This window comes from Bombus vancouverensis, chromosome 14 (genome assembly GCF_051014615.1).
Source record: "Bombus vancouverensis nearcticus chromosome 14, iyBomVanc1_principal, whole genome shotgun sequence".
NCBI classification, from domain to species: Eukaryota; Metazoa; Arthropoda; class Insecta; order Hymenoptera; family Apidae; genus Bombus; species Bombus vancouverensis.
The window spans coordinates 1,769,017-1,796,542 of record NC_134924.1 but is presented as its reverse complement, the minus strand read 5'-3'; the positions used below and the strand labels follow the sequence as shown (position 1 = coordinate 1,796,542).

At 41.0% G+C, this 27,526-nt stretch overlaps 1 protein-coding gene across 5 annotated transcripts in view; it reads right to left on the bottom strand.

Moving 5' to 3' along the window:
• Positions 1-27,526, bottom strand: part of hth (Meis homeobox homothorax) — a 502,786-nt gene that overhangs the window by 339,759 nt on the left and 135,501 nt on the right. For all 5 annotated transcript variants that reach the window (XM_033336883.2, XM_076624521.1, XM_033336882.2 and 2 more), the window contains exon 7: positions 13,476-13,605. In XM_033336883.2, coding sequence (XP_033192774.1) covers positions 13,476-13,605 — 130 coding nt within the window. The remainder of the gene's footprint in view (positions 1-13,475; positions 13,606-27,526) is intronic.

The window sequence follows — 27,526 nt, the reverse complement described above, 5'->3', positions numbered from 1 at the left end:
AAGCTCATTGATGTTTCGACATCACCTCCGTAACCGTTGCGTTTCTGCATTTCGTTTCTAGTTTCTACGTTATATTCGACGCGCGCGATTAATTACCAAGCATCCCCCACCCTCTGTAACGGAACATTTTCCCTTTATTCAAAGCGAAGGGAACGAGTAGAAGGAGAGAGGTTGGGAAACGCGGATCGTTTCAGCGAAGCGAGCCGATACCGCTGACGGTCAATTTTCCGATTTCGACTCTAATTAGCGTTCGAACCAGCCGGCCGAGCGTAAGGCGACCGATTCGAGACCGCCGCCGCGCCGCGATCGCAATCACGCTCGAGCGTTCGCAATCGATTCCCTAATTACCATATAAAACTCGCGTGCACGCGAGACAGCGAGTTCGCGTTTCCTCCGCGTCGTGTTCGAGGGAAAAAAATATTGCATAACCCCAGTCGCGAGAGCTGGCTATGCTAATTATATTAATAGCGACCGCATCTGCGTCACTGTGCGCTCCGTTCATTAGCATACGATAAAACGGGCAAAACACATCTTCGACGTTGATCGAGCTCGTAGGAAACGCGATTTTCACGCGGGTAAATAGACTAGATGAAACACACGTATTCCTTCTTTTACTTATTTTTATTAGAGGCTGTATAGAATCGAAATCTTCTAGAATTGTTTTAGTTCATAATACAAAATATGATATCAAATTCTTCGACATTTTAGATAATTATACATTCGAGTAGTCAGAATCTACAAATTATTACAAACATCGTTCATATCAGAAAAGATTAATGTTTTTTTCTCGATTCAAGTACAGTACCTAGAAACCAACAAAACCGTTTAGAATTCTCATATTTATTGAACGTTGCTTGATTTAATAAGTACATACTCGAATTTGGGGGACTTTATTCGAAGTATTCGTTTAATTATATCCAAAGATTGTTTCAAGGTAATTCGTACAGAGAACCTATGCTCGGAATTGGAAATCGGCGAGACGAAATGCACCGCAAGACTAAACGCTCGAACAGACATCGTTCTATCATTTGCCTCATTAAGCAAATCAACAACGACGACTAACATTTCCTAGGATATTTGAAATTCATGAGAACTTCTCTTAACAACATCGAGAACGAGTGAAAAATAAATTCCTGTCTGTTTTTCTTACTAGTAAATTAGGAAAAGCAACCCCTAAAATATTTTAATGGAAATCTTCTCACGAAAAATTTCCTTCTGTTTCGTCCTCAAGATTTGTCACTTTTTAGTTTTTTCGTTCACTGACGAATCGACAGAACGTTTTGTAAAAATCTTCTCGTCAAATTCTCAAATAATACTCTCTTACCAAAGATTTTCTCCTGTTTCAGACAACTGTTCGTCACTTTGTCGTTTCTCCATTCATTGAGGGATCGATTCGACCATACGTTTTCTCTATTCTGAAACTTAACGATTCGAAGAACCCGTGGTCCAAGGAGCGAACAGAGTTTCACGGTAATTCGTGACCGATCTGCTAACCGGCTGACAGGAAGAAAGAATCTCGGTGCTTCCGAGAAGACAATCAAAGGGAGCTAGGCCGCGACGGCGCGACGGCGGCGGCCATTTGGGCATTGACGACTTAAAAAAATCCAAACTGCTACGTCAATACGCACGCACGCGAGCAGAAAGGCGAGTTAGGTTATCTTACGTGGTCGGAACAGCTGTCGGTCAGAGGTGCTCAACCGCGACGGAATAAATTATGGAGACAGATCACTCGTCGTTGGCTTTCCGTCGTGAGGATCGCGTGATCCTGCCTGATCGCCGTCGCCAAGGCTAATCCGGCGTCATTAGAAAACGCTTTGTCGCGGTGAAAAATGGCCCCAGGCCTTGATCCATGGCTCGATTCAACCGCGAATCCTGCTTGCGCCGTGATAGCACGGAGAATCCATCGAGATCGTGTTTTGGACCAGAATTCTCTATGTAATGGAGGAAATTCTTTTCTTAATATGTTCTGTGCTGCTAATGTATACATTACGTCCGTTCATTTATCCGTTAATAATTCTGCTGATGTACATTCCTTTCCTTCGCGTGTTTTTACAAATAAGTAGCATGTTGAAACATATATTATTGCTTGAAATTGTTCGAATAATTCCTGATGAGTAGAATATGTAACTTCCAAATAGCTTTTCATGTTTTTTATCGTGAACAGAATGAATGATTTGATTTTCGATGCGAGCACGAAATTGACTTACAAAAATTCGAAAACTGCAGTAGGCTTAATTTGTAATCGTACGTGGTACGGTACATGAGAAAGTTTCTTACGCGTTGAAATAGAAACTGTTCAGTTACACGCTGCTGGATTTATATGCAGGCCATAAGTCTGATTTGTGTTAAGTTTGCCCTGTAACGCGTATCGCGAGCGTGACTTGTATTTTTCACCTTTAAACTACCACGGTCTCGGACGTCACTACACAGTAAGCGATTTAATACTAAAGATTGATATTAAAGCACAGATATTTTCATCAAAGCACAGATATAAAAATTAAAAACATTAGTAAATTATGCTAACAGATTATACCGTATTTTATGGACGTCCCTTCAAAGATCACGAAGAGTCCTCGTAGTTTCCAAGTTCCAGCCAATTCGCATTCTCCGCGGGGATACGAAAGAAAGCTGCCCGGTTGAAAACTACCGTAACACGAGTATCCCTATGAGAAATGAAAAAATCGCGGGAAAAAACCTGCATCGAAGTGGAAACTTCCAGCGTGAAGAGCGTCCCGGCGCGAAGAAAAACCAGGCCTCATTATTTGCTGCGTTTTGCTCGAGTATTATACTTTCTAACGACGAGCGGCGAGTAAAGCGTCGCGATCGCGAACAGACGTGGATCGTGATCAAAGCTGCCGACACTGATGTCGCGGGATGTACAGGTGCATGTGTCGTCGGGGATGTTCGCCAATGAATCGATAACACATGCGCGATCCACGTTCTTTTTCCCGGGGGGCTGTCACATTGTGTGTTAATCAACGCTACACGCGCCAAGGGACACCGTGGACTTCCTTTCTCGGAAGCAAGGATCCGCAACAAAGCGGGCAAAAATCGGCAACACGAAATTGGACGAGGTTCCGCGAACGAGCACGCGACCTTGCTCGACATTTTAGCCCGATCTTCGCGTCCTTCTCGACTTTCTGCTCCGGTTTCGACCATCTTCTCGTCGATCGATGATAATGTACAGTGGTTGTCAAAAGTTTTTAGGCCACCTGTCTCTTAGAAGGTTATTCGAAGCTTAAATTAGTGGAATCTTCTGTACCTAGTTTTCTTTTTCTGTTTCCTGACGAGATATTTTATAAGATGTAATAAATATTACGTTTCCCGAGTTGGTTTCTACTTTAACTGCTAGGTCCCTTAGCAGTCACTGTAATTTGTTAATACGTAACTAGTAGCTATAAATCAATTAAAAAAATGTCTTTGATAATAGACATGGATAATATAATAATATATTGCCTCAAACGAACATTGAATTGGATTCATTATTTAACGAAGTAAGACAAATCAAATTATAAAATATTCGGGGGTTGAATTTCCCCCTGAAGAAATTTCTCAGATAACTTGTTATAATTATGTATCAGAAGAGAGACTGAATTTTCAATTTTTAATTCTTTTTTTTATTGATTCTCGAATCAGCAAGAACTAGTAAATCTTTAAAATCTTGCAGAATAGGTGAACGTTGCAAGCAGCGGGAAGAAATTTTCCACGTGTAATCATCTTCATCTAATCTCCCTTACATCGCCATTAGTTTTCTTTTCAACTAGACACGTACACGTAAGATGGAATCTCAAAAAATGTGTGTTCATAAACCTTCGTTTCAAGTATACTCCTTATATGCCTCCAGTATAGAATAGAATTTCATACAAGCGAGTCCTATTCTCTGCTACCACTTGATAAATTCTTTCAATAAACCCAGTGAACTAATCAAACAGCGTGGTTGTTCGTATCGATGCAACCCCAAATGTATCCGTATCGCAAACGCTGGAGCATCTCTCTCGATATCGAGAGCGTGCTGGTAACAGCGGCAATAATTAACAAAACTAAATACACGTGGGCTGCATTATTTATCTGCCGCGTTCGCGAGCAGCAAATTTCAGAATATTTACCTTCACGCGGCCCGTTTCATCGGCATCCTAATAAACGTCCGTATATTCCGGCTGATTTAAAAATAGTCGTAAATACGGCTCTCTCGTTCTCCCTGCTCGATCCTCCTCCTCTCTCTCTCTCCCTCTCCCTCTTTCTCTCACACCCGAGCTAACCAACCGGCCAACCAGCGAGAGAAAAATCAATTAAGCCGCTTATGTGAAATATCGATGCAATTACGCGCGATTGCCAAATCTAGCCGGGGTATCGATGGCCGTATTATCGAGCGGCCGGGAGCTCGACCATCGCCGATTTCACCTGCGATCCTCTCGCGCCCCGTCACTTTTTCATCCGTCGCTGTGTTTTTATTAGTCGAACCGAACCGCGGGGATCGCGCTATCGCACGCATCCATCCGGACAATCCGGATCCGTGGAACGCTCAGCCTCGCGAGATTTATCGTTGCACAAGCATCGCACGATCACTTTCGTGTTCTATCGTTAGATATTACATTATCGGCAAGAACTTTTGCAGAGCAACGATAATCGCGTTTATTCCGAACGACGTCTAACCAAGGTTGAATATTACGTAATTATATTACATAATTAAATACGCACGTTATATTACGTAATTGCAGGGGAAAAGAAGGTACGTAACGAGTAAGCAGACTAATTCTGCACTCGGGTCGGAATCTCGAGTGAGAGGATTTATCGAGGAATTCGCGGTCAGCGATTCGCTCGTTCGATAAGAGAATTTTTGCTGCACCGTGCACTAACGTTTTACCGAGAAATCAGCGAGGAAGCGCGATAGACGAGAATTATTCAAATCAATGAACTCTGACAGTACAGCGTGAGGAATGGGAGGGTATGAAACGGAGAAAAAATCTGCGATTAGAGGCATAGTAAACAGTAATATTAATGAGAGTTCCACCGGCTGTCATGTTCGGCTATCGAACTGTCCCGCGAGCCATCGATAGCTGACCACGCTGACGCGCGACTTTATTATTCATTAACGTGTCGATTAACTCCAATGTCGTCGTGATGCCTGAACCGCGCCGCTTTGTTACAGCTAGCCTCGTAAACTTTGTACGCGTTCTCGCGTCACTTCATAAAACACATCTGCGTTCACCACGTGCCGTAAGACTCGCTTATCGATTCGGTTTTTCATTTCGAATGGGATATGAACCAGGAAAGTACTTGCATATGGAGAAACTTGCAATTAAGATAAAGATAATATCGAAATAAATTTTGTTTAGAAGAATGGCAAAGAGAAGCTGTAGATAGATGTGTATTTATACGAAGTGTATCTTGAGAATATTCTTAACCCTCTGAGCACTGATTATTCCGGATATGAACATTTACTATAAATGAAACATACGATGAATGTTTAGAATGAACGAAGTATAAATTGCTTGTGATCAACATTAATATGCTTGACATTTTGAATATAAGTATAGTACACGTAAGAATAATTAGAATTTATAGGAATTTTTAACCTATTGATTTCATTTCTTATTTCATCCAATAAAATAATGTAATAGATGAAACGTTTGTTTTCGCTGCAAGCATTTTAATGTTGAATTTTGGCCATACTTTGCTGGACGCATAAACTGCGAAACGAACTAATTTTTACTTATCGTTGCCAGAATGTAGCTTAAACTTACTCGACTATGCTAAAAAATAAAATATACCGGATAAAAAAATGTTATACTATTAATATAAAATTACGAATAAGCAATCTGCATGATCACCGTAACTAGTCATTCTGGCTATACCTCATACAGCAGAATATCAGAAACCGATAACAATATGCAAGCAATATGTAATAAGAAAATTGTCATATGCATTTGATGAGACTTATGATATTAATGTATTCCACTAGCACTTTCTTGTCGTTCGAGCAGAAGGGAGTACAGAGTTCTCGCTTTAAAAGCGGATTTCTAAACGGCAGCTAACAGAGACACGCGGAAAGGTAGTCGGTATCCGGGGACGAGGTTTTACGCAGGACACCGAGATCTCTGGAGCAGCATGAAAAAGGGGTTACAAGGCGCAGAAGTTCACGACATGAAGGCCTCATTATGCCGCGCGAGGGAAACTCGAAAGGCAGAAAGAGGGACCCCGATAGCGGCGCGGCACGACGTGGCGAACCGTTCGGGGAATACGGGGGCGGAAGATGGCGGTGAAACAGAACTCTAAGAGGGACAAAGAAAGACGAAGGCCGAAAGAACAAAAAAGAAAAGAAGGAGAAGGAAAAAAAGAAGGCCCCCGATAACCAGCCGATACCGCCGCTCGCTGAAAACACAGAAAACAGAGAATCAGCCTCATTACTTCTATCTTCCTCCTTCTCTCTGCCTCCCTCTCCTACATGCGCCGATTTCCAGGAATTCTCCGTGATCTTTGGTCCCCGTACACGCTTTAACACGCTCCCACCCCTCCCTCTTCGTCCCTCGTTGTATCTCTCGCCTCTCTTCCTCGATTCTCTCTTCATTTATTTCTTTCACCCAACCTCCCCGTGCCTCTTCAACCGTCTTCGGCCAGATAGTTGTCAGAAACCGGAGGATATCTGGTCCCCAGGCTTTTTCCCTCTTTCGACACGAGGGAGGAAGAAAGGGGGCCAGGCCAGAGGGGACAGAGACCACAGAGTCGACGAACCGTCGATTAAGGATCTCCACGAGAAGCACGAAAAGTCCCAGCAAGCTTGAGGAAGGTTGTTACCGGAGGAAGACTCTACACAGCAACAGAGGAGAGAAGGAGGAAGAGAGTGGAGGACGACGAGGACGGGCCCTCCGTTGACAGGACTCGTTCCTGCCGAATCGAGAGGGTCGATCTAACTGTTTAAAGTCCGAGGATAGTAGGAAAAAACGATCGGGCGCGGAGGTGGAATGGGTCCCCTTTCACATTGGGGCCCCAGATGGGTCGCCGCGCACATAGCAGATAGAGGGATCGATAGAGACTCACGGAGATTGTTTCGAGGTCTGCGTCGGTTCGCTGCTTTAGATCGTAGATCGACGTCTTGTTAAGCTAACGAACCCCTTCTAACAATCGGTCTCCGGTCAAGAAAACGGAGAATCGAATCGAAGTTTCGGACCGTTTGACGATAGTTGTATTGGAGTTTGTATTTAATCGCATGGTTAGAAGTGGACGTTGAACTAAATCGTTTGGTTTTTTGGGATCTTTGTTAATCGCGTTTGAGCCACAATGAATATATTTCGTACAAAGTTATCCGAGTGTCTATATTAGTAGGTGTGAATTATATGAACCATACTGATCAACTTTGTAAACTTAGAATTTGGAGGAACACGATGATACAAGCGTAGAATTTACTCTTATCTACGTCTCCTTCTTATAATAAATGAACTTATCTTGAGTTGCCCTAGGATATTTAACTTATAGAAACAAATCATTTCTTAACAATTGAAGAGAAATGAGGGAAACAAAACGAAGAAACTTACAAAAAAATGTAGTTGATCGTTTAAGAAGTTTATATATTGATGAAATATAAACTGTTCGAAACGTTGTAAACTTTATTGCGAACATTGACGATTTCTCACGAGGTGTAACAAAGCAAGAATCGAACAGTTCCTCGACTGAAAGGAACGCTTTGTTCATCGAGGACGTATCGCGATCGACCAGCTAGACGAGATAGAATCTCCTCTAGCCTCGACGAGAGAACGAACGTGTTTATCCGCGAGCGATTGCGACACGATATGTTAATGCCCGGGCTGCGCTCTTCCCACGTGACGCTGACATGCGTTTCCATCGTGTCCTGGAAAAATATTCCGCCCCAATGACGTGTATCGATATACCCGTGAGCGAATATAATTTCGTCAAGCCGAAGAAATCATTTACTATTAAAACAAAATCATCACAAACAACGAAGTCAATTTTAATTTACAAAATTACGAATCTAAATCAAGATTCCTTCAAATATATTAATCGGGTCGTCTCCTAAACTAGGAACTTCTATAATCACGAAACTAACAATTAATAATAACAAATCAATTTTCGTTAACTATTATACGATACGATTTATTTGTAAAAGAATCGAAGTGACACGTAAAACGATAAATAATGTCCAGATAAAGAAATTATTTTGTCAAAGAGATCGACAACTCATCTTCGTCGACCAACGAATAAATACAATCTCTGACCATCGGCGCCGTATCTTATCCCATTCGAGAAATATCCATATCTGTCGATAAGAACTGGCACGCCAAAATTAACTGTGACTCACGAACGTCTGTTTCATTTAGATAATGAAGAAATGGGAAAAAGAAACGGAGTACGAGGCATGAAATTGAACCGACTGCTTCGTAATCTCAAAGCGAATAATTATTTCCAAATGGTTCGCATTTCTATACCTAGACGAATAGTCGTGGAATACGTTTAAGGGATAGATACTACGATCTAAGCCTCCATTCGACAGAAATTAGGTCCAACCAGAGAGGTTCCACGGTCGCGGACAAGACCAACGCAACAGAGAGACCTCGTCGAAGATGATATCTATCGGCAAACAAGCCGGCACGTTAACGAGCCCACGGGACCAGAGGGAAACGACGAAAAGGGCCGATAGACAGGGCTGAAACGACGAAGAAAAGCCTCGATGGGCGCCGAGCAAATGCCTTGTCCGTCGGTGACAACTTCGATGAGACTGATGCTATCTGGACATTAGGTAACCTGACGAACTCGTGTCCCAAACGCGAACTGTTCGAATCGTATAGTTTCTATACGATCTGTAGAAATGCGTGGGCGAGGTCGGAGGTGTTTATACCATCGTGAAAAAAGCTCGTAACCGTGTGACATCGTTTGAAAATGAAAAAAAAAGAAGAAAAGAAAAGAGAAAACGGAGATGGAAACGTGAGATCGGAAGATATAGAAAGGCTCGTTCCGACAAACAAACCGTGCGCAACGGTCACTGGCGTGCACGGACAATTTAAGGCGGCGTGCTTTTCCAGAAATGCGATTCTCCAGCTCGTTTGAGGTATAAACAATATTGTAATTGAGGATTAACGAGAGAATAGCATGCGGCCCGCTACCTCGTTTACCGAGGGGAATCGATTCGCTGAACAACGTTTAACAGAGGTTCTCAATAGAACTAGAAACGTTTTTAATATTTACTAAAAGAAAATGCATGTTCAGGATGAAGATTTTAAAGAAATTTTTCAATAAAATAGTTATAGATCTATACAATCAAAATCTTGTATATAGGCGTTTATACTATAAATCTATATATCCAAATCCATTTTAATCTTGGAAAAGTCAAGACGTCGATGTTAAATCTATCGACGAGGAAACAATTTCTTCGCTCTAGCACGCGATCGAGGCGAATCGAGGAGAAAGTCTTGCTGATTGCCGCGTTTCAGCGAGCAGAGGCCGTTTCCACTTTTACGTTACGCGCGAAAATTCCTCGAGGTCGCGGCTACGACATCCTTCTCGCAATTCATCGTCTTAGAATTCTCCTCGCGAAGAATCTTTCCTTTAAAATCGATATCCGGTTGAATATCCTCGATTCACCCGGATCGAGCAAAAGATTCAATATGTATTACGTTGGATAATATTTTACGATCGTAGTGATTTCATTGTTGACCGCGTCACATTGGGATAAAGATCGTGATATTCAACAAGGTAACTCGCGCGGCGATACGTTCGCGGATAAAAAGCGCTTCCGTGCTGATCGTGGTGAAACGCGACGACGTTTGATCCACGGGGTGTTGCGTTACCGTTTAGCGTCATTTAATTAATACCGAACGTGCGAGCGCAAGTCGCGAACGAGAATGTGCCTGATCGAAATCTCGTCACGAAACGGCCGATGTTTCTCATGCGATGAATTTTAAAGGCCGATGACAAATATGCGACCGGCAATCGTCGACGCTTAGCGAGAAGAATTCGTGACATCATCGGTGAACGTAAAGATACTACGTGCTTCGTTTACTTCTGGCTAGAATTATTCGATGAACATTATGCGATGTAGTTGAAATTAATATTCAGAGTTTATTGTATTTTCATAATATAGTAATATTGGTTAGATGTAAGTTTTGTTTGCAAATCGTTTCTCAATTTCCTCAGAACATTCACTGGCCACAGACGCGTGTAAAAGTTTCTTCCTGGAAAAATACGAGTTCTTCGCAGTTCGCTCTTTTTAAATGGCAGTAAAGAATAATCAAGGATTTGTACTCCAAAAATTCTTACGGTACAATCAGTTATATCACATCTTTGCAGTGGACATCAATGTTTTTAAATCAAGCGTTCTGTTTGGTTAGTAAGTTTATTTATAAGTGGACAAAGACAGACACATCGTTAATGAAATATTCGTAGAACAAGTAACTATTCTTAGGTTACATTTCAACTAAAAAATGTATGCTATCGAAATTTATATCATCGACCATTTCATTTCCGCACTTGTCCTTTATAAAATTCAGCAGGATCGATTCTTACTGTAATAAATAAAATCCGAATTTCATCAAGGTCTATTTTCCCTAGTTAACGCGAATTTCAACAAATCTAATTTTGACAAATTTCTTTCATCAATACTAGTTTTCATCAATTAAAGCTAATACGTTATATACATCCCGAATATAAATGGAGCAACACTCAATGAATCAATCTTCGAAATATCATAGCGTTCATCGTAACACATAAGAATAATATAAATGTATGGATCTGCATAATAATTACGTACTATTTCTAGAATCGATTAATTCACAGAAGATCGTTAATAAATGTATTGTTGACTAATTCGATCAAATTCCGGGATTTTGAAATACACGTTTCGACACAATCTTAATTAATCATATATTGAACAATGCTCGCGAGGCGCGATAATTCGATCTTAATTACAGACAGATTTCGAAGAATTCTCATCAAGAAATCACAATCGCGTGAGATTCCAATTAAGATAGAGCATTTGAAAAAGAAACCTCTTAACAAAGACATTATTGCAATCTATGGACCACCTTATCGACGTGTTATTACGAGTTTAATCGAGGACGATGAAACGGCTTAAGGAACTCGCGACACCGTTTTCCCAAGTTGTTCCTACGATCGACACAGCGCAACGCACGCTTTTGATTATTATTGATCAACCGTTTTGACTGTGACGTGTACTTACACGAGCACGCAGAAAAGTGAGAGGACGAGCACGAGTAGAGTACACCTATACGATACACACGCAACAAGAGCGAACTGGCACGCCACGCGGCTCTATAACGCTGCCACGACACAGCGAATATAGTGAGACGGGCGGACCTTAATGAATCTTTATGGGATGGTGTCGTGAACTTGTGTACCCTCCGGTGACTGACTGAACCCGGCCGCGCTAACCATTGGCGCGCCTCATCACCGCGGAATGCTTCTATTCTGGTTTGTCCTCCGCTCTTTTTTGTGTTCAAGCAGCGTGAAAATCGAGGCAAATTTGCTTCAAACTACCAATGTACCCGGAAATTTTAAAGGGTAAGAACGGGGTAGTTCGTCAGCAGGTGGTTTGGATGTTTAGCAAGGTATGTATAAAGCGGAACGTTTTGTTCGTTTGTGAAATTTGTGATAACTGTTTGCAATCCTGATGACGAGATTGTCGACATAGGAATTGAAATTTTGTATTAGAATGAATGGAATATATTGGAAGCTCGCGATTTTAGAAGAACGAATTAGAAACGTTAACTGGGACTTAACTTAAGAAACTCAAATGACAGGAGTATTCTCGATGACTCACGGATTAATCCATTAATAATTTATTATAATGTTATAAATATTTAGTTCCATAAAATTGTAAAATACGTAGGTGTGAGAAATAGCGACTCAGTAATTGAAGCGAATCCTTGAAATTTCCTTTCATATTAAAAAAACACTATTCGACGACGTAAATTGATTGGGAAAAAAGTTACAAATGTTCCATTAACAAAACTCTAGTCCTTACTGGATCGATAGGATCTAACTTCCCACCTTTAAGATACATAGATATATTATATCCATTGTACAAAATCAGATAGTTCCTATAATTAAACTTCTTTGATTAAACTTTCGATTAAAAAATTCTGTAAACCTTGTCCATTTTCGATAGAAAATTTTTCATTTGAAGATAATTCATAGAGAGCAAAAAAAAAAAAAAAACGAGGGGAAACATTACGCCAATGCGACGGGTTGCTCATTAGACCCGACGCTGGCGTTGCCGCGGCTTTGATAGTGTTGACGCGCGAGTCGGTGTTCGTAAAATTTGAAGGGCGTGCAGAAGGTCCGTGGGGTCTCGACGAGTCGCATCTTGATTGTCATCAAGCCGTTGCTTGTCGCGTGATATTGTCATTAGCGCGCCGAACCCCGAAGAACGCTGACACTCTCGTCCACGCAGAGACCCACTTCGCGTTTCGTTGATCGATCCACGTTGATCGCTTCGTTCGAATGCTTCTCACGATCCGTCGACTTCTACAGAGTGAATCTTCATACGATCGATAAACATTCGGTAAACGTCGATTGCAAACCTGCCGATGGTCGACGATTAGGCGAATAATTCCGTCATCTTTTATTTACATACAAGAGCCATTTGTCTTTTATTTCTCTCGCTTTCCTTCTTTACATAATTTATATGTCGTGAAAGTAGAGTGAAGAATTGAATTTAAAGTGAATTCGAGTTTTATCAATTTTCCGTTTTATTAATAATTTGCACGATTTTATCGATAGACATCATAAAATGTTTGTTTTTATCGTCAAACGTGTGGAAAATCGTTGACTGAAGGAGTCGTAAAGCTGAACTTGCACTGTTCCACTTTGGAAGAAGACGACGGGCGAACGCTGTTTTCATCCCCGTCTTTTATCCGCGTACATAAATTCGGCTTAAGCTTCAAAATCGAACAGCAAAGAAAGGTCACGCATTGGATTTAGAGAAAAGATTTAAAGAAAAATTTAGAAAAAAATGGGGATACCGTAATTGAATTAAGGACAGAATTGAGTTAGGATTCTTATCGAATTAGTAGAAATGGCATACTAAATATACGACGATTTTTGTACTATAGTTACTATCGACAATGTTTACCAACCAGCAATTTATATCGAAGATTGCTCCGGCTTAAAATGCTAATATTACACACTTAACACGATACAAGAGAAAGTACTATTCATTCCGAACCTAACCCCATACTACGTTCAAACTATATTTTTAACTAAAGGCCACTTTTTCAATTATCTAGCAATTATTATATCCAAGTATTTATTAAACATTACCATTTACATGATTAATTTCTACACTTTTATACCAAAAGACACTCCGGTATTTCTATCCTCAACAATCTTGGATGACCAATCGATCATAGAAAAAAGGCAGCTTTTCATAAAATTATTTGCCACATAAATAGCTACGTTCCCTCGTACAATTAACAAACAAAAAAAAGAGTCATCAATGTGCTTACCGGGATCCGAGGAGTCCAAACTTGCGGGCGCTTGTTGACTGAGAGGTCCGGGTGTGCCCCCGCTTCCGGGGCTGCGTGCGTCGTCATTACCACCCGCACCGGGGTACGAAAGTGACGAGGAGGGTGGCCTCTGTAATGGACAAAACAAAAAACGATCAGATGATACGCTCAGATACACAGTTCTCTTACACTACATTAAAACAACACACGAAACGGCCACGAAGCATCGAACGACACGGTCATCGAGTTCGAAAAGGTCCCTTTCTTCGGTGTTACTCGAAACAAACGTCACGTCCGAAGGGTTGTTTCGAGGCGTACGCGCGCAATACCGTTGCCCATCCACGGGGAATACCATTGACGAGGCCGCGGCGGCCGATTTCGATCTCGATTAAAGACGGAGCACACGTACCACTCCTCGAAAATGCCCATCGCATAAACGATTTGACGACGCGCGCGTCCTACGAATCGGTCTCGCGCCAACCGCTGAATATTCTCGAGCGTACGCTCGCTTATTCCGCGGGTGTAGCTGTGTGATAATCACGAAGCCGCGAACCTGCCCGTTCGGGAAAATACGCGCGGCAAATTGCCTGCCGGCCCCTCGTGCGAGGAATACGCGACCACGAGGCCCACGTTTCTTTGAACCGGAGCCTAATTGTTCCATTTCGGATCGTTTCGATGTCTCGTTCGATCTCGGGCTTCGTTCAGGCTGTTCCGGATTGGCGACTATGTATTTTGAATATTCGTTCGTGGACGCGTATGGTACATTCAATGGCTACAAATAATATCGACACATCGTTGCATTTGTTGTAGCATTTACATAACACAAATATAACAAAGTTCGCTTTATTTAGTAATCCTTTCATGTAATTGCAAAAATTTGATAGTATGAAAATAAAGAAACGAAACGTGATAAGAAAAAGTTAACTCATTGGAAAATAAGGGAATGCGCTAATACTTTCGCAGCCATTGTATGTACATATGTACATGGAAATTTCTAGTGTTCTTCTTCTCATTTGACGTATTATATTCTTTCCTTTTTTTACTTACTGGTATGAGATTGTAAGAAGAGGAAGGACTGGTATAGTAATGAGGTATTGAATTCATGTTGAAGACAGGGCGTTGTATACGTATTATAGATAGTGGTTGGAGAATCGAAACAGCATGAGTAATGTAAGAATGGAATTATTATTTTGTTAGCGTTCACGGTGTCGTTGATCGAAAGAAAGTTTTGCTACACGACTGGGAAACGAAACACTCGACTCGAGTAGTCGTTCTCGTTGAACCTCTTGTTATTTGATCGACTACTCATATTTATTTTAATAAACGAATAAATTCACTTTACGAATGCTAACCATTAAATTATTTCGAAGCATACACATAGAATATATTCAACCCTCGTAAGTAAATACCATTTTCATTCATTTGTATCGCATTATTAACCCTTTCTTTATTAAAGTCGTATACGTGTGTATATTATTTATCAGTGAATTTTAAGCAGAAAAGAAATCACGGGATCACGCAGGATCGTTCTACCCTGGCAGATTTGTTTACGCGAAAAGCAACAGTATCGATCGTGGCTCGAGGTCGTAGGATAAGAATTCCAGGCAGGTCGGTATCACGAAGCGAAATGTCTGGATATATCACGTCTACCAGGGCAACAATGAGTGACAGCTGACTCCCACATGCTGTCATAGGCATCATCTTCGCGATAATGTACCGACTCGGTCTCCCTCTCTCGATTGGTCGCTCTCGTATCTGGTTAAAATCGTTACACGGTCAAATCTATAGGACCTTCCTGCGTCCCGAGGACGTGTTCACGTGTGCACGCATCGACGACGACGACGACGATGAAGCTGATGAAAGCACGACCGAGGAAAAGATCGTCGTCACTGCGATTCACCTTGGAGATACGACGAATCATTGAAATTCCATGCGAACCAACCTAACGGAATTCTCAGATATAAACTACTTTACTTTGGCAACGGAATAATCGCATATTCTAGCTTTTGTACTTTAGTTGCAATGTATGATACGTAAGTAGAGGCGCCATGGCGTTCGATTCGCGTGCTTTGTATAGAATTGTAATGGCTACAACTTCACGTGGGTGGTAAGCTTGTAACGATAGAAAATATTGCAAACATGAGTTTGATTGAAAGCGTTAAGTAGATTGTAGATATTTATGTGTTCATGGGATGTTTGAATGTAAAAAAATTATACAGAATGTACATAATATGGGAAAATATATAAAATACAGTAGTAAAATGTATAAATAATTATTGGAGTTTATGTGGAATTAATCAATTCTTCCCACTATATATGCATGTGTCTTTATTGCTTTTCTTAACAGGATTACGATGTCCCGCTTCCATATATGTACGTCACACGTGATACTCAATACAGTATAACAAAATACAGTAACATAAATTCTTCCCACTATCTGTGATTCTTCCTTGTTGCATATAACAAAAATTCGCATGCAAATAAGTAGATTCAGATAGCAAGAATTGATTTGCTCGAAGAGTAATTAAAGTTTCATCCAAATAAACAAACTTCTACTTCTAACAAAGTACTTCTAACAATAAATAGAAAGTGAAATAAATTCCAATTCTAGGTTCTACTACTTTCAAATTATAAACTTACATAAACATCCACAATACTTATTAGATGAAGAGTAAAAGCAATTTATAAGAATTAAGAATAAAGACAATAGGTCATATCTCTATTGTATACGGATGTGTATTGTATTATATTTACATTATCTGCATTTACGTGTCTCCATGGTCATTAATCTAGATTTAATAGCAAAGAAAATTGAATAGACACGGTTGTACACGTTCCAATTAATTTCACATAATTCTCGTCCGGGACGTCTTAATTTTCATTAGAAGGGGCCCGCGATCGTTCGTCCCGGACACACGGAGGATATATACGTCGCGCGAGCGAGTACAAGAGCGGTAACAAGCGAAAGGGGGACATTAATAATGCATCGGTTGTCGCTGGATTGCTTCCTACTAGCAGCAAGTACGAAACAAAGGGCGATGCTTGTCATTGTCACCTACGAGGCGAAGATGATCTTGTCGGCCACGATCGTTCCGATGGGTGAGTCTAATCCGAACGTGTTGACGAATCGATTAAATCAACCTTATTCCCTTCTACTATATATAACTTCGTACAAAACGAAGTATACATATTAAAGATCGCTCTAAGTCAAAGGTAACTAGGTTCCTCCTGCAGTTTTCCATCAACATCAAGTTCCATTGAATAAACATTTTCTTGTTCTCTAGACTTTTTATTTCTGAATACAAGAAGAAAGAGAAGATAAAACACATATATGTATTAAGAACTTTATAGTAAAAAAGTGACAAGTGAAGTTGATATCTATGTAAATCTTTGTACTACACACTTTTTACCATATTGGTAAATAACAAAAAGTTATCCTGACGCATGCAGGAAAATGTAAACGTAAATACAAGACTACATTTTCCCTGTCTTCCGTAGGATAAGTTTTACAAAATTAAAGTTAAAGTATCTATTTAAAATTATTTGTTTTAAGACACAAACATATTTCAATACTCTTCAAATACAGATGATAAAACCTTCGTAACGGAGCACATCACTTTCGAAGCAGTTATATACATCAGTCCAACCATTTAATTACCTCTAATAAAGTTTTCATTCACCTCCGACCATTTTAAAATCGATGACTTCACCTAGTTACTGTTATCAAGTATAATTTCGTATTATATTACAGAGCTATTTCTTCGTACCATTTACCTTCTCTAAACTATTTTTTATCTGCCATTGAATTTCGCATGGACGAACGACACGGTTTGAAGGTGGATCTTGCCCGGTGACGTCACTTCCTACTAAAGTCCCGTCGGTCTTTTTCGTTTTTTAAATGGACAGGCAAGGGTCCGGCTGCGTGACTTGTGTCGATGCAATGATAAACGGTTAACGGGTCGACGGGCTACGCGGTCTCGTTCCACCTCGTTGCCCGCTCTCTCTCTTTCTCTCCAATCTGTTCATCTCTCTGTTTTTATCTGCCACTCCGTCTACAGGCGCTCTTAAAGCGTAATTCGACAAACCGGATGTCTGGTCTGCCCCTTAAATAAATCAGTTTGCCCGCATCTCATATTCCACCCCCGCTCTGGTAACCGAGCGTTTCCCTCTCCGCCCCCTTTTCGACGATGGAAAACACCGGGTCAAAAGGCGTCCCCGAACGGAAGAAAAGCGATGAGCTAACAAGATGCTGGCGGGACGCGTGATCGGTGACGAAACAAGACTGACGATTGGGTGGCGATCACGAGTTTCGGTGAAATGGGCAACGCGTGATTCCTTCTTTTCGATTTCATCCAGCGACTTCTGGAAATATACTGTTGCTCTCAACGCGAGTAAAATGGAGGAATTCATGGGCATAAGTTCACTACGTATTCAAATACTCGTAAACATGTTTTATGAATATATTACGAGCATTATGAGAGGCATTCTGAAATTTCATTAGCATTTTTATGAGACTTGACTATCGTGATTATATTGGTAAAATTTTCAACAGATCTGAAAAAATATATATATGTACGAGTAAATGTAAGCGATGTAAATTACTAAATAATTAGTACAAGTATTTCGTGAGGCAGCTTGTGTACAGTATTTACGAAAAATACTTATTTTTCAATGAAACGTGTTTTTTATCAGATTCTATCTTTTATTACGTAAGATCGATGTGTGCCAGAAGGTAAAAAGGATGTTAAAAATGTTGTCGACGATATGCGAATGCAAGGTTGGCAAAAGATTCTATCACGAAGCATAAATAAAGATTTACTGCGCAGATGAGAACTGTAACAGATACGCGGAGACAGTCGATAATTGATCGATGATCTGTCAACAGCTGTGTCGGTTCGAATGATTAGTGAATGGCATTCTTCGATAATTTGCGATCACGTACTGAATTTTAATTTGGATATGTCGCACACTGCATTAAACAAGAAATTAAACGTTTTTCTACAATAATTGTATGTTTCATTGAACAGTTACACGCAACAGAATTACTAACTGCTATAATAGATTAGATATTCTAAGATCCACTAACTTTTTAAATGATGCGCATTTAGCATCTAAACTTAAATATTATTTGACGGTTTGAATGACACGCACTGATTCAACCAATCAACGTTTATAAATTTTTGCAAATGTTTCTAAAGGATTAAGAAAGATATAAGAATTTAGTAATTATTGTAAACTATCTTTAGTCATGAATAATTTTCTAACGCACGACTCTGCAAAGCAACAAGCCAAATTTGAGCATAGTTCAAAATGTGAAAGTCGGAAACGTCAGGTTCAGAAGAGAGAGAACAATAGTAAATAGGGGATCGTAGTTCACAGCGTAAACGCACGCGGACGATAAATTATAAGGCCGATGGTCGAAGTGGCGACGCGAGATGCGCCGTTATCGGCGTGGTGATCGCAAGCCGATGACTTACGCGCTCGTACTTCTCGCGCGCCTCCGAGTCATTGTACCCACGTATTAATTGGTCGTTGTAACATAATGCCGTATAATTATGTAATTAGCGGCCGAGCATTACTCTCGCTGACTGTTTTACGGGCGAGATACGTAAATCTCTGCAATTAATTTATTGGTGCTCCGGAGGAAAACGACCAGACGTCGCGCGAGTCCCAACGATAGAAAAGGACAAGCACGCCATAAGATGTGTAGGAGCGACGAAGAGAGCTATAGATGAGTCTCTAAAAGAGATGGATGATCCGTGAGGAGCAAGGAAGACGAAGTTTCTAAAGAGAAAGAGGATGAGAGTCTCGAGTCTGGATCGTAGAAGCGAGAAAGCGCGAAAGGTTCGAGAGCGTGGCCATCGAGCGAGGCCAAGATTCATCGAGGCTCGAGCCTGTCTAGGTCGTTTCTCGGCTGGACGAAGAGGAGGCGGAGAAAACAGGCGCAGAGGCCGTCCACGATAGCGAGTGTCGAGGGCGCGACGCGGAATGATCGTCGGTCGCGAGTGACGAAGACGAGTTACCAGAAGAGAAGAGAGAAAGAGAAAGAGTCGAGCTTTCTCGGTTCGGTCTCGCGGTCTTGAATTTCTCGACGATACCGGGTGGCTGTCCGCGGCGATCATAAATTACGATTTATTGCGGAGCCAGCGCCTCCGCTCGACGGATTATCTTGCCGTTATGTCAGCACGCCACAATTATATTTACATTTTCCTCGGTAATGGAATTCCGGCCGGCTTTGCCACGGAAGTCCCAGCGATCGTAGCCGGAACAGCGGATTTTCTGGGTTGTTGGTTTCGCGCCTGACACCGCGCCGCGGGAAATCTTCAACGGGTGCCTCGTCACCCTTGCTTCCGGTGGAACAAGAACGACATAGAAACGGTAACTACATTGGTTCACGAAAGTATTTGGACATTTATCAGAGAAAATTTTTACGTCTATATTGTACGTATTATATAAAACTTCTTGAATTTTCATTAGCTCTGTAAGGAGACACGACTGTCATCGTATTGATTAAGTTTGAATTAAATCTGAAAATATACGTAGAAATTGTAAGATACTTAATGAAATTATTTAATGAAATTCTTAAATGTTTCGTATAATACGCGTAATATATTTATAAAGAGTATCTGCAAGTGTTCGAATATTTTCGCGAGCCTGTATAGGTATTCGCTGAAGATGTTATTTTATAGTTTGCGATGAATCATATATTTTTATTTTCTAGAATTGTTATTCATAATATTCCATATATAACAGAGAGGTAGATAAATATTGTGTGACGTGGTTAAAGCGATGAGCAATTTCTTCAAATTCTATTTCGATGAATTTCAGTTTCAATGATGTGTACTCGGCGAATCGGGGGAAAAAATTGCGTGGAACATTAATTTTCTTCGTGAACAATATAGCAGAGACCGTTTCACCAGTTCTCGCCATTACGATCCATCAACGCCATTTTATCGGCGCGATCGTAAGCGCGATTATAAATAATAAAACGGGCACGTGCACGTCGATCCTGGGTTCAATTATTTCAAAACGAGCAGCTTGTCGATGACGTTTATTGCATCGAGTTAATTTCACACCTATCGCTTGAAAACCTACGCGATCGTGCTCTTCGTTCGACGCTCACCGAAATGCTGACTCTTGTAATGGAAAAGAAAGAGGGAATCCGAGGGGTGGCAGAATTTTTCATGAATTTTACGTTTCTGTCGGTTTTATATTTTTTACCGGTACGTTGCGAGATCGTTGTAGATCGTAGACGAAGACCGAAGGAACGTAGGGACAAGTGTGATAAATGACAGAGCAATTATGTATTGACAGTCTCCATCATGCTTGCACACATCCATACCATGTTTTACGTTCAGGTGCGTTGCATAATACCCGCGTGTTTCGCTTTTGTTCGTCAAGGAACGTAGTTGCGTCGTGTTCCGACTACCTACCGCCATTGAATACGAGATCGATGCGAAGATCGCAGATATCGACCGATTAAACAGGTAGAAAGAAACACAAGCTATAAAAAAGACATAAAATTCCGATTCCATGAATTTAACTCAGAATTATGTTAATTTAAACATGTACTATTTTATATTTAACACTAGGACTAATAAATCAATTACGCCGATCAATTAAAATTGGTCAATTCCCTTTTTAATATCCGGTGTTCCAAAAAACAGATGAAATATTTTCATAAATTTATGTACTACAAGGAGACAATACGAATAATTATGAATACCAAGGTATAATGTTTTTAATTTTCTAATCTTCAGTTTCTTTTATATTTTAATTTGTGAAATTGACCAGATATCGTTCTTGTACGACTTCTTCACGTATTTATTCTCATCACACTACTCTAATTGTAACCATCTATAATGTGTCTATAATATGTTCCAGTACACACACACACTATAGATCAGTACTTCTAGTGTTAACAGACTGATAGCCAAATAAATCAAGTGAAACTCGCTAAATATAAATTCTCTTTGCTGCTTTATCTCGAGTATAAAGAAACTTCAAGCGAGATAACGCAACGAGAAAAATTGTTGGAGCAAGTATGTTCACACGAGTCCCACTGAACAGAGGCCACAGACTCTCGTCCGAGTCGGACGAGAGAGTTTCAAGAAGGTTGAGCAGAGGAAGGAGGGCCGACACTCGACCAGCTGATGGATCTAATCAACATTCCTCCCTAATCACAATATAGTCGCCTCTCTCTTTTCCCCGGGGATCGCCACCAAGCCTCTTCCTCTTTTTCCTCGTATGCGAGACGCTTCTTCTCGCCGAGAGCCCGGGACCCGCAGAGATTTGCAGATGCGTCCGGCCGACGCATTCGTTTTAATTTAGCCGCCGTATAAATTAGACTCCCAAATGATCGTGCTCCTTCAAAAAACCGCGGCGACCGGCGAAAAACCTACGTCGCTCGGTGATCCTCGGGGCTCCTACGTTTCTTTCGAAATCGAGTTTCACGACTTACGATATCCTGCCTTTGTTGCTATCGACCGACGACGCGACGATCCAAACTGGTCGTGCAACGCAAACATTTCTATGCAAAAATGACTAAAACATCGTGATTCACGATATCCATCGTTGTTAAAACCATCATGCCGACGTAGGATTAACACGGACAAGACCAATTGTCAGGCATAAAATCCTACAAAGTTTCCTCCATAGAGCGCAGCCCACATCGTCCAGCAGAAAAAGTTTCTTCAACGATAAAACCTTCGCTATTACTCTACAGCTACGATGTTGCGGGGCATCTATATCGCGAACAGAGATGAAGAAAGCGAGGAAGGGGCAGCAAAGAAGGAAACGTAACTGATCGACCCGCATGAGCTCGGTATCTCGACAGCCGGCAAACTGAGGATGGTTCTCCGGCTGCAAGAGGCAGGGGATTTTAAGCGACGTCGATCGACGCCTCGTCTACGAGGCTCGCAGGTAACGATAACAGGAACCAGATCGCTGGTATAACAACGCGGTCGAGCCGGCAGCTCGAGCGAATACACTACGAACAGCTCTCCGACTCATATCTAGTAGCACGGTGGCGCAGCGTTCTTCGGCTAATTGGTTTCCCGTGTTGCGTTCGCCTCCCTCGGGATAAGGCGGTCACCTTTCTCTTCTCTCTCATATCGTTCACCTTTTTTCCATCGTGAACAACCTTCCTTACGTCCTTCGCGGTTTCCTTCCTTTTTAATCTCTTCATCGACAAAAAGCTATGGATAACGAGGGCGTTATTGTTAATTTCCTGTGATTGGTCAGTGAGAATTATCGATGAGGACTTGTTAATTTTAAACATTCTTGGAATTTATGGAATGAAAATTTGATATTTGCAAACGTGCTTTGGTGTCTTTGGCTAAAAATTCGGAGTCTTCAGAATCTTTATTTTTGCTCTTAATTAACGCCACAAAAAGGAATGCTAATTTCCTTTATTTTCCTGCTCTACCATTTCTCCGTCTTAATAATCCACTCGAAGATCAACGATATTCCCATTATTCCCACAATAAAGCTATCCGCGTAACAAAACCTTGATATCATCAGCAACAATATTATTCCAACAACACACTAATCCCACCTCTCTGAACAACTTCAAACCTTTATATTATCCAATCTTTCAACACTCGCGCTAACTCCTTGATTCCAGGTTGCTCGTCCGGTTTCCTGCTCGACAGTTCGAAAGGAAGATCGATACCAGTAGACGGATTTACAATGCAAATCGGATATTCAAGTGCCAGCGACCAATCAGGATCGGTGGATCGCGACGTGGCGGCTCTAACGAGAGGGTGCGCGAATTTTTATCGCACGCCCGCGCGCGCGAATCGTACGGAAGGGGCGCGTGCGTACGGGACGAGCGCTGTCCGCTAACGATTGCCAAGAAGCGAGCATCTTATCGTGAGTTGCGATCGCATTAAGCGTGGACAGTGACACCCAGGCTCCGCCGCTATTATATACGTTCATTAGCGAAAAATAATCGAGGGTTCAGCGAGCGGTGCTCGCGCGGCCCCGTCTCGAGTCGTTAAAGACGCGCGCGTTGCACCAGTAGGCTTTGTCTTTCCGGCGGATAACAACGCGAGCAACGTTCCTCCGATCGTCTATCTGTTATTGAAAATTATGTCGGACGCCCGTCGACGCTTTATTTGGCGCTGTGTAACGAGGAAAACGCACCGACGGAACGAGCTAGCTGGCACGGAGCGTATCTCGAGGGGCCGAATGACGAATTGCACCTGCTGACTCGGTAATGCGCTACTTGCATTTGTGTGAAATCTGGAAATAATGTTTTTCAGCGATGGTTTCGTTTAAGAATGTTAATGCTTTCTGGTTTCTAAGACTGAAGCTTATTTACAAGGCTAATGAAATTTTGACGGCGTGAGTTGTTTCGAAGTGGTGAGCTAGGAATTATAGAGATTGTTTTAAATTTCAGATTATTGTATTCATAACTAATTGTTAGTTCAAACTTTTTTACACTATTTATATTCCTATCGTTTCACTAAAATATAATACGAGAATTTGAGTATTACATTAGATCCTGTCCAATTCTTTGAGTCACCTTTGACACGATTAAATTCTTTCTGCGTTAACAAATTTCGAACGTCTGAGGAAAGTACGAAATAATTATTACTGATACGTATGATTCTCCCGATTCCGATTTTTTGCTAGAGACTTTATTAAAATGTTAAAAAACTTCATTTTTTGTTAAAAGAAGTACAAGGTTCGACTACCGCAACAGAGTCAGATAAACTTGTTTACAGCTTCGCTCTGATATATAATAATCTATAGCTAATGAAGAAGTAACTTTTTGTTAGAAATTGTAGATTGGTAAAAAAGAGTATTTTCGAAGTATTCATCGAGTTTCGACTTTATTTTCAAGATTTAGAGATTAGTTGGATGGACAGAGTAAAATTTGTGAGAACCACTGATCGACAGAGAGCGGAGGGAGTCAGAGAGAGACAAACCGGACGGACGAAGCCTTGATAGCGACCACTCTGTTCACATATGTTAACGTATTCACATAGGCACCGTGTGACATATACTAACGTACACATACGGTAGACACATGATCGAACGAGGGTAACAGCAAAAGTGCCCCAAAATCCGGCAGACCATGAAAATGCCACTTTTCCAGACGGGAAATTGTCCCTGGGAAAACGCTAAATCAAATTGCCAGAAGGATTTCCAATTAAAGAGCAAGGGAATAAAATAATCGACACAGTGAATCTCAATCAGATTGTTACTTATCCTTGCTGTCATTATACTTCCCAGTAATATCTAATAATACTCCCTAATAGAAATTCCTTTAGCAAGGATAATGCTTTCTGATAACTCATCGCAGTATATGTATAATTCTTATTAATTTTTCTGTTTCTATCCTAGCAAATTGAATGATTTTTCAAACGTTGTCTGTGATCATCTCTGCCACTATTGTGCGATTAAAACGTATAAAAAAAGCCCAAGAAATCACAATAGAAAATATTCGAAAAAATGTATGTGTAATTCTATATACACATAATGTAAGAAGAACATCAGGTCATTCGAAAGTTCCTTAGGACCAGGATCCACCGTTGCAAATGTATAAAATTTCCGCGAAAAATTACCAATTAATTTTGTTCATTTTGATAATTCTAGTGTTAATATATTCTAGTACATTCACATGGTATTTCTTAATTTAATAATTCCTTATTTTCTGTTTCCCGCGAAAAATCAGTATTTAAACCACAAAAGAACCTTCTGAAGCGGTTAGCAGATCGATGGAGCGATCGAACGCGAATATTTCCAGAAACCACGGGCTCGGCAGCGACATTACCGGAGCCGCAACCCCTAGGCGAGGGTGGATCTGATACAGAGGCGCGATAAGGCGAACCGGAGAGGCCATGACATGCGGTTCGCCGTCTGTCAGTCGGTTTCGTCCGCATCCGGGATATATTCACCGGTTGCCACACCCGTGTCACGTGCTCTCCCTTGATCGCGCATCACCAAGGGATCACACATACGTACATAGATACACACCATACGGTCCCCTTTTTCGCGGAATATGGATCCGTGCACGTAAAATGCATCCATATTTAACGGGAATAAGAGAGAACGAACAAGGTTCGCGATGCAAATTTCTATGAAAGCCTGCCCCAACGTCTTCGAGGCGAATGGAAGAACGTCTCCTCAATTCTCAGTCGAGAGCTCGCCGTATCTATCTCCCATGAGTGATCAAATATAGATTTGCATCGAGTGCGTGAACGCTTTTTGAGGAACTAAGGTTTTTCGTGACTGGAGGATGGTTTTACCTTTTGGCGATGCCATATGTAGTGAAGACGATGTGGTTTTTGATGTGGGCATATGTGTTTTGGCGTCGTTTGTATTCTGAGAAGAAATTCCTCGAATATTTAACTTCTTGCGATATGCGTATAATTAGGTATCGAAAGTAGAATGAAAAATTTGTGAGATTCTGAAAGAAGGAAGATCGTCAATCGTTCGCCCAGTTCTCGTGAATGCTGTTGACTAACGAAATAAATGAATACACGAGTTTCTAATCTATCTTTTTCCGAAACAAAGATCGATATTTAAGACGAGCAATATTTCTCCCAAATAAGTTCAACGCGTAGCATAAAAAAAATTTTTCGATGAGAAATATTTTCGAGAGTTGAATCTTCCTTAAATATTCCATTCCTCGAGCAGACGAAAATAATTTTGATTTACAATAGCACTGGAGTGTCCGTTCGATATTTCATGTCTCACGTGGCACATGGAGAATTTAATTCTGAGGTGAAATATAATACTCACGAAAGAAAGTCTACACAGAGTACGGTAATAAAGTTAACTGATAGTTCTGTTTGGCTTTCTATGCGCGAGCAAACGAGGAAATCTTCGCGATATTCTCACGAAGGCCGGAGAGCAGCACGGTCTCAATTACCGGAGGCGAAACCGGAAGCAGCGGCGGGCCTGTTATACGGCGACGGTCCATTCATTCGTCCCGTTGCGACACGAACGCGAAACCCTCGGCCGCTTGTTCTTCCTATAACGCTGCTCGCCTTCAGAACTCGACCGTTCAATTACGGCCTTTATTATTAGCGTGCTACTCCAGTCGTCGCTCATTATGCGCCGCTCTACTGTGATAACGAAACGCACGGTCAGCCAATAATGACCGTTTATCTCGACACGCGGCCTGACTTCTGTTCCAATCGATTCCAGCCAGTACGATCTCTGTCCAGAAACGGTGCATTGAACGGATCAGAATGATCTTTTTTATCCTGACTTCATTGTATATATAGTCATCCAGGCTATTTTAGGTAAATTGGTTCGCAAGTTGAAGTGGATGTTGAATTTGTTACAATTAATATGAAAGAGTATAGCGAAGATTATAAATGAAATTAAGAGTTACACAGATAGTATTTTCACTGCTTTATGAGAGAAGATTGAGAAAAGCGATCGGATTATTTTTGTTGAAAACTCTGCGATAGTATTATTTTTTTACATTTTTATGTGGAAATTACATTATGTTAAAAATTATTTTTTTTTTTTAGATTATCTTGGAATTTACAATTCCTCGTAACATATCAGCGTAACATATCGTTCCTTATTAGCATTAGCAGCATATCATCCATATGAAAATAATCATTTATTCTCCTAAGGAATCAATTACAGATTTAATGATAAGTTAATGTTCCCACTACAATTGTCCTAATATAGAAGAAATATTTTTAGAATATTTGTACGTTTTAAAATAGTTGCACGAGTAGACCGTTATATATATAATTCATATGTAGTCTCAATATTTCATTTCCGTTTGTAATAGCTCGATCTATTTCTAAATTCCGAATATTTGAACATTTCTGTCGCAAACAGAGACACAACGACGAGTAAAAAGTGGTTAGTGAAAAGTCTTCGTGAGGAAGAATGTCTTTTTTTCAAATCAAGAAACATCAGCGAAGGAGAGAGTGCCAGGGTTGGTCACTTTCTCGCGCGCCTCCTTCGCTTACGTCTGTCACAAAGCGCACGCAACGCGTTCTCTCGCATGCCAAGCTATTATTACGCTGACCACCGCGCGTGTTCGCATATTTTTCGTGCAGGGCCACTCTTTC